The 17,083-nt window shown below is 33.8% G+C and overlaps 1 protein-coding gene across 1 annotated transcript in view; it reads left to right on the top strand.

The window, feature by feature from the left end:
• Positions 1 to 17,083, top strand: part of USP34 (ubiquitin specific peptidase 34) — a 184,399-nt gene that overhangs the window by 41,924 nt on the left and 125,392 nt on the right. The window contains 6 exon segments of the mRNA XM_065891660.1: positions 9,756 to 9,881; positions 10,061 to 10,190; positions 10,871 to 10,906; positions 11,281 to 11,411; positions 11,705 to 12,315; positions 14,500 to 14,714. Coding sequence (XP_065747732.1) covers positions 9,756 to 9,881; positions 10,061 to 10,190; positions 10,871 to 10,906; positions 11,281 to 11,411; positions 11,705 to 12,315; positions 14,500 to 14,714 — 1,249 coding nt within the window.

A 17,083-nucleotide genomic window follows, 5' to 3' on the forward strand; every position in this document is an offset into this window, starting at 1 on the left:
ACTATCCAGATGGTCTCAACTCCTTACTCTCTCTCAAGGTTATGTCCTTGGAGTAGCTCCCACTTTGGGAATGGCAGGCAGGCCGAACATATATTCTAATGATGGAGGGTAGTGAGGAGCCACTGCTTCCCCAGTTTTAGTTTAAAGGTCAACCGGCAGTCCTGTCCTCTCGATTATCTACACCCCTGGTCTCTGAAGAGAAATTTATGGATATTTTGTTCTGGGTTTCTACACACTTGAGATGTCTGATTTCTTTGTACTTGAAGAGTTTGATTGAATGTCATATTACTAGAGCCACTCTTTTGTTTTCCATCAGAACTGTGTAGTATACATGGAGAGTAGTCATTTTCTGAACAAACAACTTTTATTTTTAATATTTTACAAAGATAGTATCCTATCATTTTTTGTTGGTAGAACATTTCTCTCATGTTCAGGTGTTCATTAATCCCGTGAGGGTTTTTCTTTTTAACTTGTTTTGAGTTTTTGGTTGATGGCCTTTAACATATATTTTTTCCTTTATTTAAACATTTTTTATTGTGGTACAAATATATACAATATAATTAACCAGTAATTTAGCATTTTAACCATTCGTAAGTGTACAGTTCAGTGGCATTAAATACATTCACAGTGTTTTTTTTAACCATCATTTGTCTGTATCCAAAACTTTGACAGCATCCCTAGTAAAAACTCTGTACCTGTTGAATAATAACTCTCCATTCCTCCTTCCCAGGGGGCTTCTGATTTCCTCCATTCTACATTGTGTCTGTATGAACTTGCCTATTCTAGGTACCTCATTTGATGGAGTCATACAGTATTTGTCTGTGTCTGGCTTATTTTACTAAACACAGTTTTTTCAGGGTTCATCCATGTTATAGCATATATAAAATTTTTCTTTTTATGATAAATAATATTCCATTGTATGTATATACCACATTTAGATCCATTTATCCATCAGTGGACATTTGAGTCAATTCCACCTTTTGGATGTTTATTGTAGATAATTACTTCTATGAGCATGGATGTACAAATACATGTTTGAATCTCTGCTTTCAGTTCATCTGTATATGTACCTCAGGGTAGAACTTTTGGGTCATATGGTAAATCTAGGTTTAACCTGTAGCAACTGCAGTATTTTACATCCCAGCAGCAATACAGGCAGGTTCTAATTACTTCACATCCTTGTCAACACTTTTGTCTTTTTAAAAAAATTTAGCCATCCTAGTAGTTATGAAGTGGTATCTAATTGTGGTTATAATTTGCATTTATTTGCATCTTAATGACTAATGATGTTGAGCAGCCTTTCATGTGCTTATTGGTCATTTGTGCATCTTCTTCAGAGAAATGGTTATCCTTTTTTTAAAAAAATTAATTTATTTTTGGCTGCGTTGGGTCTTCGTTTCTGCACACGGGCTTTTCTCTAGTTGTGGCGAGCAGGGGCTACTCTTTCTTGCAATGCGCGGGCTTCTCATTGCAGTGGCTTCTCTTGTTGCAGAACACAGGCTCTAGGCACGCGGGCTTCAATAGTTGTGGCATGTGGGCTCAGTAGTTGTGGCTTGTGCGCTCTAGAGCGCAGTCTCAGTAGTTATGGCATACGGGCTTAGTTGCTCAGCGACATGTGGGATCTTCCCAGCACGGGGCTCAAACCAGTGTCCCCTGCATTGGCAGGCAGATTCTTAACCACTGCGCCCCCAGGGAAGTGCCAGAAATGTTGATCCTTTGCCTGTTCTTGAATTGGGTGGTTTGAGAGTTTCTGTTAAGTTTTTGGAGTACTTTATATAGTCTGGATATTAATCTCTTATCAGATACGTAATTTGCAGATATTTTCTCCAGCTCTGTAAGTTGTCTTTTGCTTTCTTGGAAGTACCCTTAGACGCACAAAAAAGTCTTAATTTGGGGACTTCCCTAGTGGTTCAGTGGTAAAGAATCGGTCTTGCAATGCAGGGGACGTGGGTTCAATCCATTGTCAGGGAACTAAGATTCCACATGCTGCAGGACAGCCAAGCCTGCACACCACAACTATTGAGCTTGCACGCCTCAATGAGAGAGCCTGAGTGCCGCAAACTACAGAGCACATGCACTTTGGAGCCTATGCACCACAACTGCAGAGCCCACATGCCCTGGAGCCTGCACATCATAACTAGAGAAAGAAAAAACCTGCATGCCACAACTAGAGAGAAGCCTGAGCACTGCAACGAAGAAACCTCACGCCGCAACGAAAGATCCCATGTGATGCAACTAAGACCCGACCCAACACAGCCCCCCAAAAAAAAATCTTAATTTTGATGAAGTCTGATTTATTATATATTTTTTCTTTCGTTGCCTGTGTTTCTGGTGTCATACAAGTGAAACCGTTGTCAAATCGAGTGTTGTGAAGATTTTATCCAGTGTTTTCTTAAAAAAGTTTTATATATGTCCTGAGTTTAGCTCTTTGATCCATTTTGAGTTAATTTTTGTGTGGGGGATAAGGTAAAGGTCTATATTAACTCTTTTGCATGTGAGTATCCAGTTTTCTGAGCACCGTTGTTTTTTTTTTTTTTTTGAAAAGCCTGTCCTTTCTCCGTTGAATGGTCTTGGCACTGTTGAAAAATCATTTGACCATTTATGTGAGGTTACATTTTCTGGGTTCTCTATTCTACTCCATTGTTCTATGTTTGTCTTTACGCCATTGCCACACTGTTTTAATTACTCTATTTTTGTTGTGTTTCAAAGTCTTTTTTTTGAAGATTGTTTTTGGCTTTTCAGAACTCCATATGAATTTGAGCACTGGATTTTCCATTTCTGCCAAAAGGCTCTTAGAATTTTCATAGGAATTGTGATGAATCCGTAGATTGCTTTAGGTAGTATTAACAATGTTAAGTCTTCCTATTCATGAACATAGGATGTCTTTCCATTTATTTAAGTCATTAATTTCTTTGAGACGTGTTTGGTAGTTTTCACTGTATAGGTCTTTCACCTACTTTGTTTCATTTCTAAGTATTTATTCTTTATATGCTATTGTAAATGGAATTGCTATCTTAAATTTCTTGTCAGGTATTTCACTGCTGGTATATAGAAACAGCTGAATTTCGCTTGTTGAGCTTGTACTGTATAACTTTGTGAATTTGCTTATTAGCTGTACTAGCTTTCTGTATGTATAAAATCATGTCATTTATGAATAGTTTTACATCTTCCTTTCCAATTGATTTGCTATTTATTTTTGTGGTCTGATATCTCTGGCTAGAATTTCTATGTTGTGTTGAATGGCAGTGATGAATGTGAGCATCATTGTCTTGTTCCTGATCCTAGGGGAAATTTTTTCAGTTATTGGGTACTGAGTGTGATGTTGGCTGTGGACTTTTTCTTTATTCTTAAAGTTCTGAGAGTTTTTAGCATGAAAAGGTGTTGGATTTTTGTCAGATGCCTTTTCTGCATCAGTTGAGAAGATTATGTGGCTTTTTTCCTTTCTATTAATAGGATGTGTTACAGTAAGTGTTTTTCTTATTGAACTACCCTTGTATTCCTGTAGTAAATCTCACTTGGTCACAGTGAAAATTCTTTTAGTATGCAGTTGTATTTGATTTGCTTATATTTTGTGGAGAACTTTAGTATCATTGAAAGAGGTACTGCTCTGTGATTTTCAGTTCTTAATGAAGGCTTTGGTATCAGGTCAGTGCTAGTCTCATAGAATGAGTTAGGAAGTATTGCATTCTCTTCAGTTTGGGGGGAGGGTTTGAGAAGGATTGGTGATAATTTTTCTATAAATGTTTGGTAGAGTTCACTAGTTAAGACCATGTATTTTAGTACTTTGTTGGGAGGTTGATTACTGACTCAGTCTCTTGTTAAAGCTCTATTGACATTTTCCTTTTCTTGAGTCAATTTAGGTAATTTGTGAGGAATTTTTTTGGCATACAGTTGTTCATGGTATTTTCTTATATATATTTTTTTAACCTCTAAGTTTGGTAGTAATATCCCACTTTCATTTCTGATTTTAGCTATTTACACCTTCTCTCTCCTCTTCTAAAAATATTTTTTAGTCAGTCTAGCAAAATGTTTGTTATTTTGTGAATCTTTAGAAGAACCAGCTTTTGGTTTTGTTAATTTTTAAAAATTGTTTTCCTAATCTGTATTTTATTTATCTGTGTTCTCATCTTTATTATTTCCCTTCTTTTAGCTTTGGGTTTAGTTTATTATTTTTCTAGTTCCTTAAATGATAAAATTAGGTTGTTGATAATTAGATCTTTTTAAATTTACGTTTACATTTAATAAATTTCTGTGCAGTGCTTTTTTGCATCCCATGTATTTTGTTGTTTTTTTCAAGTCATTTGTTGCTAAATATTTTCTGATTTCCCTTGTCATTTTTTTCTTTGACCTATTGGTTGTTTAAGAATGTATTATTTAATTTCCATGTATTTGTAAAATTTCTAGTTTTCCTTCTAGTATTGATTTCTTAACTTCATCCTTTTGTGGCCAGAGAAAACACATATCTTTTTAAATCTCTTGAGACGTGTTTTGTGGCCTAACATATGGTCTGTCCTGGAAAACTGTATTTTAGAAAAGAATACATTCTTTAGAAAAGAATGTTTTCTGCTGTTGTTTTGTGGAATGTTCTCTCTGTATGTCTGTTAGGTGTAATTGGTTTATTGTGCTCTACGAGTTTTCTCTTTCCTTTCTTCTGTCTAGTTGTTTTATCCATTATTGAAGTGGGTTATTGACATCTACAACTATTATTGTAGAACTTTCTATTTCTCCCTTAATTTCTGTCAATTTTTTCTTCAGTGTTTATTATATATTCTTGCTATATTGAACCTTTTATTAATGAATGATGTTACCTTTTGTCTCTGTTAACCTTTTTTTTTTTTAAATCTTTAACTGTGGTAGGGAAAAAAACCCATGAAATTTACCCTCTGAACCATTAAAAAATTCTAATGGTGTTAATTATATTCATATTGTTATGAATATATTGTAACAGATCTCTAGAACTTTTTCATCTTCCAAAACTGAAAGCCTGCACCCATTGAACAACAACTCCCCAATTCTCTTTCCTCACATCTCCTGGTATCCATCATTTGACTCTGCTTCCATCATTCTGTCTATATATTTCATATTAGTGGAATCCTGTAGTATTTGTCCTTTTGTGACTGGCTTATTTCACTCAGCATAATGTCCTCAGAGTTCACCCATGTTCACCATGTTCACCCACGCTGTGGCATGTGACAGGATTTCCTCCCCTTTTTGGCTGAATTATATTCTGTTGTATGTATGTGCCACATTGTATTTATACATTGATTTGTTGATGGGCATTTGTGCAGCTTTCACGTCTTAGCTGCTGTAAGTAATGCTGTAGTGAACATGGGTGTGCAAATATCTCTTTGAAATCCCACTTTTAACTCTTGGATATATACCCAGGAGTGGGGTTGTTGGAGTATGTGATAATTCTTCTTTTTCTAGTAACTTCTAAAAAATTAAAACTACTTGATATTAGTATGGTCAGCCCAGCTTTCTTTTGCTCATTATCTACATGGAATATCTTTTTCCATCCTCTCCATTTTGTGTCTTTGGATGTAAAATGAATCTCTTAAGGACATTGTATATTTGTATCATGTTTTTTAACCCATTCTGCTGTTCTTTGTCTTTTGAATGGAGTGTTTAAACCATTTATTTATTTTAAAAACATTTTTATTGAAATATAGTTGACTTACAGTGTTGCGTTAGTTTCAGCAAAGTATACAGCAAAGTGATTCAGTTATACATATATATAAATATATATATTTTAAAATTCTCTTCCATTATAGGTTATTATAAGATATTGAGTATAGTTCCCTGTGCGATACAGTAGGTCCTTTTTAATTATCTACTTTTTATATATAGTATTGTGTATATTTCAATCCCCAAACTCATAATTTATCTCTCTCCCCAAACCATTTATATTTAAAATAATTACTCAAAGAGGAGTTTAATTCTGCCATTTTTCTGTTTGTTTTTTATAGGTCTTTATAGTATTTTTGTCCATTATTTTCCTCCATTACTGCCTTCTTTTTTTAGTTGATTTTTTTATAGTGAAATATTTTGATTACCATCTCATTTCCTTTTGTGTGTATTTTATAGATATTTTGTGTATAAAGTGGTAATTACATTGACATATTGAAGTTTTTACAATCTAATTTGAATTTATGCCAACTTAAATACCATACGAAAACTTTGTTTCTGTACAGCTCCATCCCCCTTATTTTGCTATTAATATCACAGATTGCAGTTTTATATAATTTGTGCCCAGTTGTGTAGAATAATAATTTTTCTTGTTTTTGTTCTTTAAATCATGTAGGAATTAAAAAAATGGAGTTAGAAATGAAAACTATAATAATACTAGCTTTTAATTGTCTGTCTATTTACCTTTACAGAGATGTTTATTTCTTCACTGTTGTCTAGCTTCCTTTCATTTTATTCTGAAGGACTTCCTGTTGCATTTCTTGCAGGGCAGGTCTAGTTTTGTTTATCTGGAAATGTATTAATTTCTCATTATTTAAGGACAGATTTTGCCAATTGTAGAATTCTCAGTCGAAAGTTTTTTCTCTCACTCTTTGTATATCATACTTCTTCCTCTGGCTTCCAAGGTTTGCAATTAGAAATTGGCTGATAGTCTTATAGGGTATCTGTTTTATGTGAATTGCTTATCTCTTCCTGCTTTCATGATTAGTTTATTGTCTTTGGCTTTTAACAGTTCGATTATAGTATCTCTTGGTATAACTCTCTGAGTTTATCCTACTGGGAGTGTGTTGAACTTTTTGGATTTGTAGACTTACGTCTTTCCTCAAGTTGAGAAGCTTTTGGCCATTATTTCTTTAAATATACTTTGTGTACCTTTCTTTTCCTCTGGGATTGCTACAATGAGTGTATTGGTAGACTGAGTGGTGTCCCACAGGTCCCTTAGACTCTCTTCACTTTTCTTCATTCTTTTTTCTTTCTGTTCCTTAGATTCAGTAATTTCAGTTGTCCTATTTTCTTCAGTTTTCCTGTTTTCAAGTTTGCTTATTCTTCTCCTTGCTCAGATCTGCTTTTGAGCCCCTCTAGTGTATTTTTTATTTCAGTTATTTTACTTTTCAGCATTTCTTTTTGGCTCCTTTTTATAATTTCTGTCTTTTTAATGATATTCTCATTTTGTTCATGCATTGTTTTCCAGTCTTCATCCTTTTCCTTGAGCTCTTTTAACATCTTTAAGGGAAGGTGTTTTAAGGTCTTTGTCTAGTAATTCCTATGGGTGCGCATTCTACAAATGATGGGTACATTTGTGTTGATTTATTTTATTTACTTGGATGGGCCATATTTTCCTGTTTCTTTTTATACTTTGTGTTGGTTTTCTTCTTTTTTTGGTTGAAAACATTGAATTTTATAGTATGGTAACTTTGGAAAAGAGATTCTCTTCTTTTCTCAGAGTTTGTTCTTTTTTAATTGATACCTAGCCTAAAAATGATCTAATGTGAAAGCTCATGGTCTTTTCAGGTATTTTTCTGAGCTGTGTCTTTCCCTGGGAATGTACAGTACCTTTCTAAATTGTTCTACATATTTGGTTGTTATTGAATGTCTAAAAAAAACCCTGGTGTGTCTCCTTTAATTCCCCCAGTAGTCAATCTCGCTGATTTGGGTTGAAACAATGGCACCTAACCTCTGTGCCCATACCTCACCCATCAGGTGTAGTAATCCGAATTCAGAACACAGAAGTTTGTTATTTGGACATTATTATTTGGACAAGATCATTATTGCCCATCATGGCTCCAACAAACTGTACCAGAGTCACATATTGCTGTCCCCACAGCTGCCTGCCGTAGGGTCAAGGAGTAGGAAATGGGTAGCTGCTATCAACACTGAAGGCTGAAATTGGCCAACATTAACAACAGTTTACCAGCCAGGCTTTCCTTTGGGAGCACAAGAGTTCAAATTGGCTATTCCAGAGTTTCAGAATAGTTACATCAGACAGTTTCTGCCAGTAGTATAGTTGCTTCCTAGGTACAGAGCTGGATTCCTGGTACTTCCTGCTCTGCCATCTTCCCTGACATTCTTTTCTTCTCTTTTCTTTTCAATAACTAGTTAAGAAGAGTCTGTGAACCAACTCCACACTACCATTTTTACCAGGAACTAAAGCTGTCAATATTTTTTTCCTGACTTTTGGATGTGTCTTCATAAAGTGCATCTTGAAAAGAGCCTTATGTGTCTTTTGCCTCAGTTACAGGATTACATAATTATCTCTTATGGGTCTTGTTACTTAAAAATAACCAAAATTATATCTATTATGAAAATCCCATTTTATTAATATTTATGCTGGTACAAATAAGGAATTTATCACACAGTATGTTTTAATCACATTTTCATTAGGAAAAGTGTAAATCTGATAGTTACTTCTTGACAAAAAGCAAGTATAAACTGTTAGTACAGTCCAATTATAATGTTAATTAATACTATATTAAAATATTCTTAGGTGAGATCTATAAAATCGGCAGACTTATAATTGATGATTCACTTCTCAAAATCAAATGATGTTTTTGTTCTTAAAGTACTGCAGTTGTGTAAAGAACACTGTTGAATTTAATAGGAGCATTGAAGTAAATAGTGTAGTTTATTAGAAGTTACCTCAATGTAGAGGAATTCTTCCAGTGTTATTTTACCTTCTGTTTCAAAATTAGGTTGTATATATTTACCCTGATAAGATGATGCAGTAGAAGAGAGTTTATATGCTTTATACCTGAAAAATATAAAAGTCAGTGTTTTAGAATAGAAAAATCTACATTTTCTTATAGACTTTTTATGTATTGTAGATAAGTAGGATACATTTTACCTTTGGAGTCCTGAAATTGGATATTTCTGGCCAAGTCAGATTTGTTGCTGTATCTTGATTTAGCAGTTAGCACCTTTGTAGCTGTAAAAGATGCTTATTTTACATGACATTGTAATATTTACTAGTCATATCTTTATAAATATTATATTTTCCCTCATATTTACATAATTCTGTTTAGTATAACAAAGGAGACTTTCCTAGTTTATGTTATGAAGACCTTGATTATAAAGGGGTTTCTATTTTGTACTGTATTTCAATTAATGACCATGTTATATAAATACTTCATAACCACTTAATGTGAGAAATATAATACAGTCAATCCTTGATCAACATGGGGATTAGGGATGCCAGCTCTCTGCACAGTCGAAAATCCATGTGTAACTTTACAGTTAGCCTTCCGTATCCACAGTTCCATATCTGTGGATCATTATAGTACTGTAGTATGTATTTAGTGGAAAAAAACCCCAAAACCTTGTATAAGTGGATGCACACAATTCAAACCTATGTTGTTCAAGGGTCCACTGTACACTTAAAAAATAATATTTATTTGGTTTTCTCTCCTAATTGTAATTTATTTTATTTTTTATTGCCTACATTTTAATTAACTGTTTAACTTGTTTTTATATTAGTGATATGTTCCTAAATTTAATTGGAATCCTTTTTATACTTGGATTCCAGAGACTATTTATTGCAGGCTTCCTTCTTGAGGTTAAAAATTATGCTTGTGGTTTGCTTGGATAAAGTGAAGTTCTGCTTAAGTGGAATTTTATTTTCACAATTTTATGTACTGCGATTTATGACATTTGGTAATTAACATTTTACTAATATATTAAAAAACATCAGTGTACTAGCCAGCTTCTTCACTTTTAAACTTATATAACTTTTTTGGTGTCAGGTTATTTATATAATGTGATTATTTTTGACTATTGTCTCTACTTTTATTTTCTAGCTGAAACACTGTAGTCGGTATATACATGACTTATTTCCTTCACTCATCAAGAATTTGGATCCAGTACCACTTAGACATCTTCTTAATCTGGTCTCAGCTCTTGAACCAAGTGTTCATACTGAACAGGTAATTCATTCAAAACATAATTTTTTTTTTGTAAAGGGAAAATTTATTTGTGATCCAGATGATTTAACTTGTAGTTTATTACTGTTGGCATTTCAGTTAGGCAAAAGGATATTAAATTTGTTACAGTATTTCCTAAAACCGCTAATTTCAACCTCTCCTCTTTTTTTTTTTTTTTAAAGACACTGTACTTGGCATCGATGTTAATTAAAGCATTGTGGAATAATGCACTAGCAGCTAAGGCCCAGCTATCTAAACAGAGTTCTTTTGCATCTTTACTAAACACTAATCTTCCCATTGGAAATAAGAAAGGTTAGTAAAGTATAATGTAATTTGAAGTAAGTTGTTCATAGTAAGTTGTTCATAGCTTATAACTCAAATTCGAAATAGTTTCTGCAAATTCGTTTCAGTTTAATCTCAATTTTGAAATAAGTTGGAAAGGGAGGTGTTGGTTTTCTTAAAACGTTAATAAATTGGGGTTAGGTCATGTTTTTGGTTTACTGTTCAAATAACAGCAATAATGTTTCAGTAGTTACTGGATCTTCTTTCACTGGTGTTCTTTTAAGAAAAAAAACAAAACTATGTCATAAAAGCTTTAGAGCTTTTGGTTAGAAAACAGTCAACATGATTTCTTTTAGAAATAATTTTGAGAATAGAACATAATGATACATTTCTCTTTCTGTGTTTTCTACTTCAAAGTTTTCTGTCTTTCCAGGTATTTTATATGTGCTTTTACGTGTATAACTTTCTAGGGTTTCCTACAAGTTTATCAGCTTTACCCCTCTTTTTGTTTCCTGACATCATATACTACCCTTTTCTTAGGCTTTCCTGTGCAGGCACCCACAAGTACTACGACACGTGGTGGGGACTTATATTATTGCAGGTTTCCCTACCTATATCTTGTTGATTATGTAATAAAAACAACTGATATGTGCCCCAAAGAAATTCAGTCACTTAGATTATTTCCATCCTGTTTTTTCCTTTTCCTTCAGAGGACGAAGAGCTCAGAAGAGCTGCACCATCACCTTGTAAGTTGAGTCTTAGAAATGTATGGCAAGATGACTTGTAGTTTTATTTTGATGATCATCTAGATTTAATTAATTTTATATAATATATTTGTATCATATTCATAAAGTTCATTTTGCATAGGAGATGTAAATCCTGACTACCTATCTATCTTACTTACCCTTTTTGCTGAAATCATTAGTATCCTGACTTTTAATTGAAATCATGTATATCTTCTTTAGAAATAATTGGCAAATGTTAACATATTTCCAGATTATATTTTTGGCTACTTAGCATGAAGCTTTGGTATATCAAAGAATCAAAGGATTATGACATTCTGATAGATCCATGTTAATACAAGTTAGAAGTAAAAAAAATCCCCGTCATTTTAATATAGGGTCACCTGCAGCCAGTCCTCAAAGCAGTGATAACAGCGATACCCATCAAAGTGGAGGCAGTGACATTGAAATGGATGAGCAACTTATTAATAGAACCAAACATGTGCAGCAGCGACTTTCAGATACAGAGGTATGAAAATACTTTTTCCTCCCGCTTTAAAGAGATTTTTTGATTTTTGGGTTTGTGCCATGTTTATCCTTCGAACTGGGAATATAAACATGATGCCAGTTGAGGCCTTTCCTATCTTTTAAGTATCATTGAGGTTCTTTACTTTTCTTTGAGTTTTTAATTCCATTTTGTATTGTTCAATGAAATTTGTCAGGACTGTGACAGCCTTTTAAAAAAGTACAGTGTGTTAATGTCATTTACTTTTTTCTTACTAGTTTAAATATTTATTTAAGTCTCTTTGTTTCTAAATATAGGAATCCATGCAGGGAAGTTCTGATGAAACTGCCAACAGTGGTGAAGATGGAAGCAGTGGTCCTGGTAGCAGTAGTGGACATAGTGATGGATCTAGCAATGAGGTGAATTCTAGCCATGCAAGCCAGTCAGCAGGGAGCCCTGGCAGTGAGGTACAGTCAGAAGACATTGCAGATATTGAAGCCCTTAAAGAAGAAGATGAAGATGACGATCATGGTCATAATCCTTCTAAAAGCAGTTGTGGTACAGATCATCGGAACAGGAAATTAGAAAGTCAAGCAGGCATTTGCTTAGGGGATTCCCAAGGTCCATCAGAAAGAAGTGGGACAAGCAATGGAACAGGAAAGGACCTGGTTTTTAACACTGAGTCAGTGCCATCAGTAGATAATCGAATACGAATGCTAGATGCCTGTTCACACTCTGAAGACCCAGAACATGATATTTCAGGGGAAATGAATGCTGCTCATATAGCACAAGCATCTCAGGAATCTTGTATTACACGCACTGGGGACTTTCTTGGGGAGACTATTGGGAATGAATTATTTAATTGTCGGCAGTTTATTGGTCCACAGCATCACCACCACCACCACCACCATCATCACCACCATGATGGGTAAGTCTACCTAAAAATAAAACAGCTTACATTTCCTTTAGGGAGTTAATTATAGCCTATATTTATTCAATTGTGATATATTCTAGATCAGTGCTGTCCAATAGGAATATAATGTAAGCTAAAAATGCATGCCATTAATGTAAGCTACAAATGCATGCCATAAGTATGTAATTTCTAATTTTCATTAATTAATTAATTTATTTTTGGCCACGCCCTGCAGTTTGTGGGATCTTAGTTCCCCAACCTGGGATCGAACCCGTGCCCCACTGCAGTGGAGACATGGAGTCTTAACCACTGGATCACCAAGGAAAGTCCCAATTTTTAATTTTCTAATGGGCACATTTTAAAAAGCAAGATGAAACAGAGAAGATTAATTTTAATTATAAATTTTATTTAAAGCAGTAATATCCAAAATATCATATATCCACATGTAATCCGTGTAAAATTTTTAATAAAAAATTTTTTTGTACTAGGTCTTCAATAATCTGTGTATATTTAATACTCTTAACATCTTCGTTTAGACCAGCCATTTTTTACATGTGCAGTGACCACAGGTGGCTAGTGGCTGTTGTATTGGACAACACAGATCTAGATCTTCAACTCCTTGTAATAATTGCCTAATAGTAGATAGTAAATTGCTTGTGGAAACTTCCATTAAAGTGTGATCATGAAAAGGGAAATTTTATGCACATTCTAATTTTAGGATATTAGTAAGGATAAAGCCTCAGCATAAAGCTTTTTGATTATCTGAAATATACCTATGGTGTTTAATAGTAAGTGATTCTGTCATTTACTAGTGTTATAGTATTGGGCAAGGTACTCAGTTGTTCTTACTATCATTTTCTCATCTATAAAATAGGAACAATAGTACCTATCTCATGGGCTTATTGTGAGCATTTCATGGGCTGATATGATTGACACATAATAAGAACTTAATAAATATTAGCTGCTATTTATTATTACTATCATTGCAAGTAGTAATATTTGAGTTAATGATGAAATAGGGATATGTAGTTTATCAGGATTTATCTTAAACCTGACTATTTGCCGGGCCTTTCAGAATTTAATATGGTTGTTTGGGAGAACTACACATCCATACATATTCCTACTTTATTTCCTTTGCCTTTTTCTTCTTATCATTAACCCTTATGAGTTCACAGTAATGTTTCTTAGTCTTGGCAGTATTGATGTTTTGGGCCAGGTAATTCTGTGTTTTGGATTTACAGCAATGTGAACGCTGCCCTCTGCATTGTAGGATGGATGTTTAGCAGCATCCCTAGCCTCTAGGCCTACATACTAGAGGAATCTCCCAAGTTGTGATAACCAAAAATTGTCTCTAGACATTGCCAGATGTCCCCTTGGCCTTCTGTTTGAGAACCACTGGTTTATGGTCTGACATTACAGAAATGCACATTCAAAGTTCTCCCCAGGACATACTGGAGACAAAGCAATTAGTTCAGAAAACTGAGGAGGGTAATATGTTCAGTTTGGTACATTGTAAATCTCTTATAGTGTTCACGCCAACCCTCTACCTGAAAAGACCTAATGATTTATTTTTTTTTACGTTAGCCATTTCCATATTCTCTGTGTATGGGTACCATTTGTGAGTCTCTAAATCAATCCTGAACTTTTCTTCTTCGTGTTATTTTTATCATTTTGTCTTTACATCCTTAGAGCACCCTGTATGGTATGTTTTAGAAGGGAGGGCTTAATAGGTGTTTATTGAGTTAAAAGTCGCTCAGTTAATACTAACCACATCTAGATTGCAGCTGTAAATTGAAATTTTTTTCCTTATCTGATTTGATTCTGCAGTTGGATGAACAAATGTAAATAAATTTTAAGGTTTCACTTTAAGATTTGAGTTTATAAAAAAATTATCTAACAGTTAAGTTTACTGATTTTGTTTTTCCTAAAATTATTCTCTTTGAAGTCGTTTTAGTGAAGTGTGTTGATGAGCCAGATAATATGTAGGTATATATTGTATAATTAATATATAGTATAGACTTTGTGGGCTTTTTATTTTTTGTAAAGCTGTCAATATTCCATATTGTTAACAAACAAATGTAGCTTTATTCTTGAGTGGGTTGTAACTTGTGCCAAATGTTTTGAGAGATATTTTTTTGTGATTCACAATGTGTGTTTAAATTTGTAATTGCTGACTTTGTACTCCTCTCTGTGTTACAGTCATATGGTTGATGATATGCTAAGTGCAGATGATGTCAGTTGCAGCAGCTCCCAGGTCAGTGCAAAATCAGAAAAAAATATGGCTGATTTTGATGGTGAAGAATCTGGGTGTGAAGAGGAGCTAGTTCAGATTAATTCACATGCAGAGCTAACATCTCATCTCCAACAACATCTTCCCAATTTAGCATCTATTTACCATGAACATCTTAGTCAAGGTAAGGTTCTGTAGTAAGTAAAATATATTCCTTTATTTAAAATAGGAATAATTTATATAACACATTGTTAAAAGGAATCAGCAGTCAATGTTTTGTTACTTCAATGTTTTTGCCAAGTAATTTTCATATTATAGTTTTTTTCCCCAAGGAAATGAAATTATTATGAATACTCCATCATGAATATGAAGGTTGCAGTTCCATCAAGAGATATTTAACAAGGAAAAGAAATAAAAAATAATATGTATAAAAATTATAGCTTTGTATTTGAGAAAATATATGGCTGCATTAGATTTTATATTCAGGAATTTTAGGACTTAAAAGTAGGAGATTACACAGAATCACATGTTGTATGATTCCATTTATATAAAAGGACTAAGATAGGCAAATCTGTAGAGATAGAAAGTATAGATTAGTGGTTCCCTGTGGCTAGTGAGGATTGGGAGAAATAAGAGGAGGGGTGACTGCTAAAGGGTGAGGTGTTTCTTTCATCTGGGGTGATGAAAATGTTCAAAAAACGATGGTTCTAATCACTCTAAATCAGTCTTAAAAAGATGATAGGACATGACCAAACTCTAAAGAATAGAGGTTAGAAGAGGTTAAAGAATAGTAGGAGATAAAGGAGGAAAGGGAGAAAAATTAAGAGGGAAGACAGTTCTAGAATTGGCAATTTAAAGGTCCATATCCAACCTCTTGCTTGGTTACATACCATCAGCACTTAGTAGCCTAGGACATGGGTTTTGGGATGCCAGTAAATTATAAACTAAGTAAACCAGAGAGATTAGGTTTATGCTTTTAAAGCCACGATCAGACTTGGAGATGCAATTTGTGGATCTTGGCAACAACTTTCTGATTTCAACTGTTACTTGCGTATAATCTAGATAAGGTTATTTTGACTTTTTTTTTTTCCTTTTTTTTGGCCGTGCTGCGTGGCTCGCGGGATCTCAGTTCCCCGACCAGGCACCGAACCCGGGCCCTCAGCAGTGAGAACGCGGAGACCTAACCACTGGACTGCCAGGGAATTCCCTGTTTTGACATTTTTGTTGTGGTTGTTGAGAAATGAATGGGTTAAGATTGAGGTCAATTTAATTTTATACCATATTTATTAAATTTTCACCATTCTTCTATTCTTAACCTGTTTTCCTTTTATTCAGTATTGTACATGTTTTTTTACTATATGAAGTTAGAAATTGAGCAAAATATTAGACGTATTATTGGTCTCCAAATCTACGTTGTATTACTGTGTATTTAATACTATAGAGAACTCTTCCAACACAGTAAGACAAACAATACAATTTAAAAATGGGCAACAGGTATGAATAAATTTGGTTACTTCATAAATGAAGATATAAAAATGGTCAGTAAATACATGAAAAGATGCTCAATATCTACAGTCATCTGGGAAATTCAAATTAAAACTACAACTGGATATTTCTACTCATTTCGGATGGGTAAAAAATTAAGGACTTAATGATATCAAATGATGCTAAGGATGCAGAGCAACTACAACTCTCATACATTGCTGTGAAGGAGCTTAAAATAGTACAGGCAGTTTAGAGTACTGTTTTAGCAGTTTCTTTTAAAGTTAAACTTGTACTTACCATATGACCCAGCAAGTCCTATTCTAGGTATTTACCCAAGAGAAATGAAAACATACGTCCACAAAAAGATTTGTACCTGAATGTTCATAACTGCTTCATTTATGAACCTCAGCTGGAATTAACTGGTAGATAAACAAATTGTTGTATATTCACAGTGGAATAAAAAGGAAAGAGCTACTGATACGTTCAACACCATGACTGAATATCAAAAAACATTCTAAGCAAATGAAGCTAGACAGAAGAATACATACTGTATATCATTTATGTGCACTACTAAAATTTCCTAAAGTAATTTATAATGATTGACATCTACTCAGTGATTGGTGGTGGGGATTGATTGTAAAGGGACACAAGAGAACTTTTTGGGGTGATAGAAATGTTCCGGATCTTATGTATTTATATTGTATTTTAATAAAATTAATTTTAAAAAGTAAATACCAAAACAAATAAACCAAACAAACCCCAAACTTAAAAAGTCAAGCTACAAACTGGGAGAAATATTTGCAAATCATATATCTAATAAAGGGCTTGTATCCAGACCATATAAGAACTTTTACAACTCAGTAGTAAGACAACTTAATTAAAAATTGGGAATTGATTTATTTCACCAAAGAAGGTACACAAATGGCTAATAAGCACATGAAAAGATGCTTAGCATCATTAGTCATTAGGGAAATTAAAATTAAAGACCAGAATGAGATTCTACTGCATATCTATTAGAATGGCTAAAATTAAAAAGAGTGACCATACCTATGTGTTGAAAAACAGTAT

This window comes from Phocoena phocoena, chromosome 14 (genome assembly GCF_963924675.1).
Source record: "Phocoena phocoena chromosome 14, mPhoPho1.1, whole genome shotgun sequence".
In the NCBI taxonomy this organism is placed as follows: domain Eukaryota; kingdom Metazoa; phylum Chordata; class Mammalia; order Artiodactyla; family Phocoenidae; genus Phocoena; species Phocoena phocoena.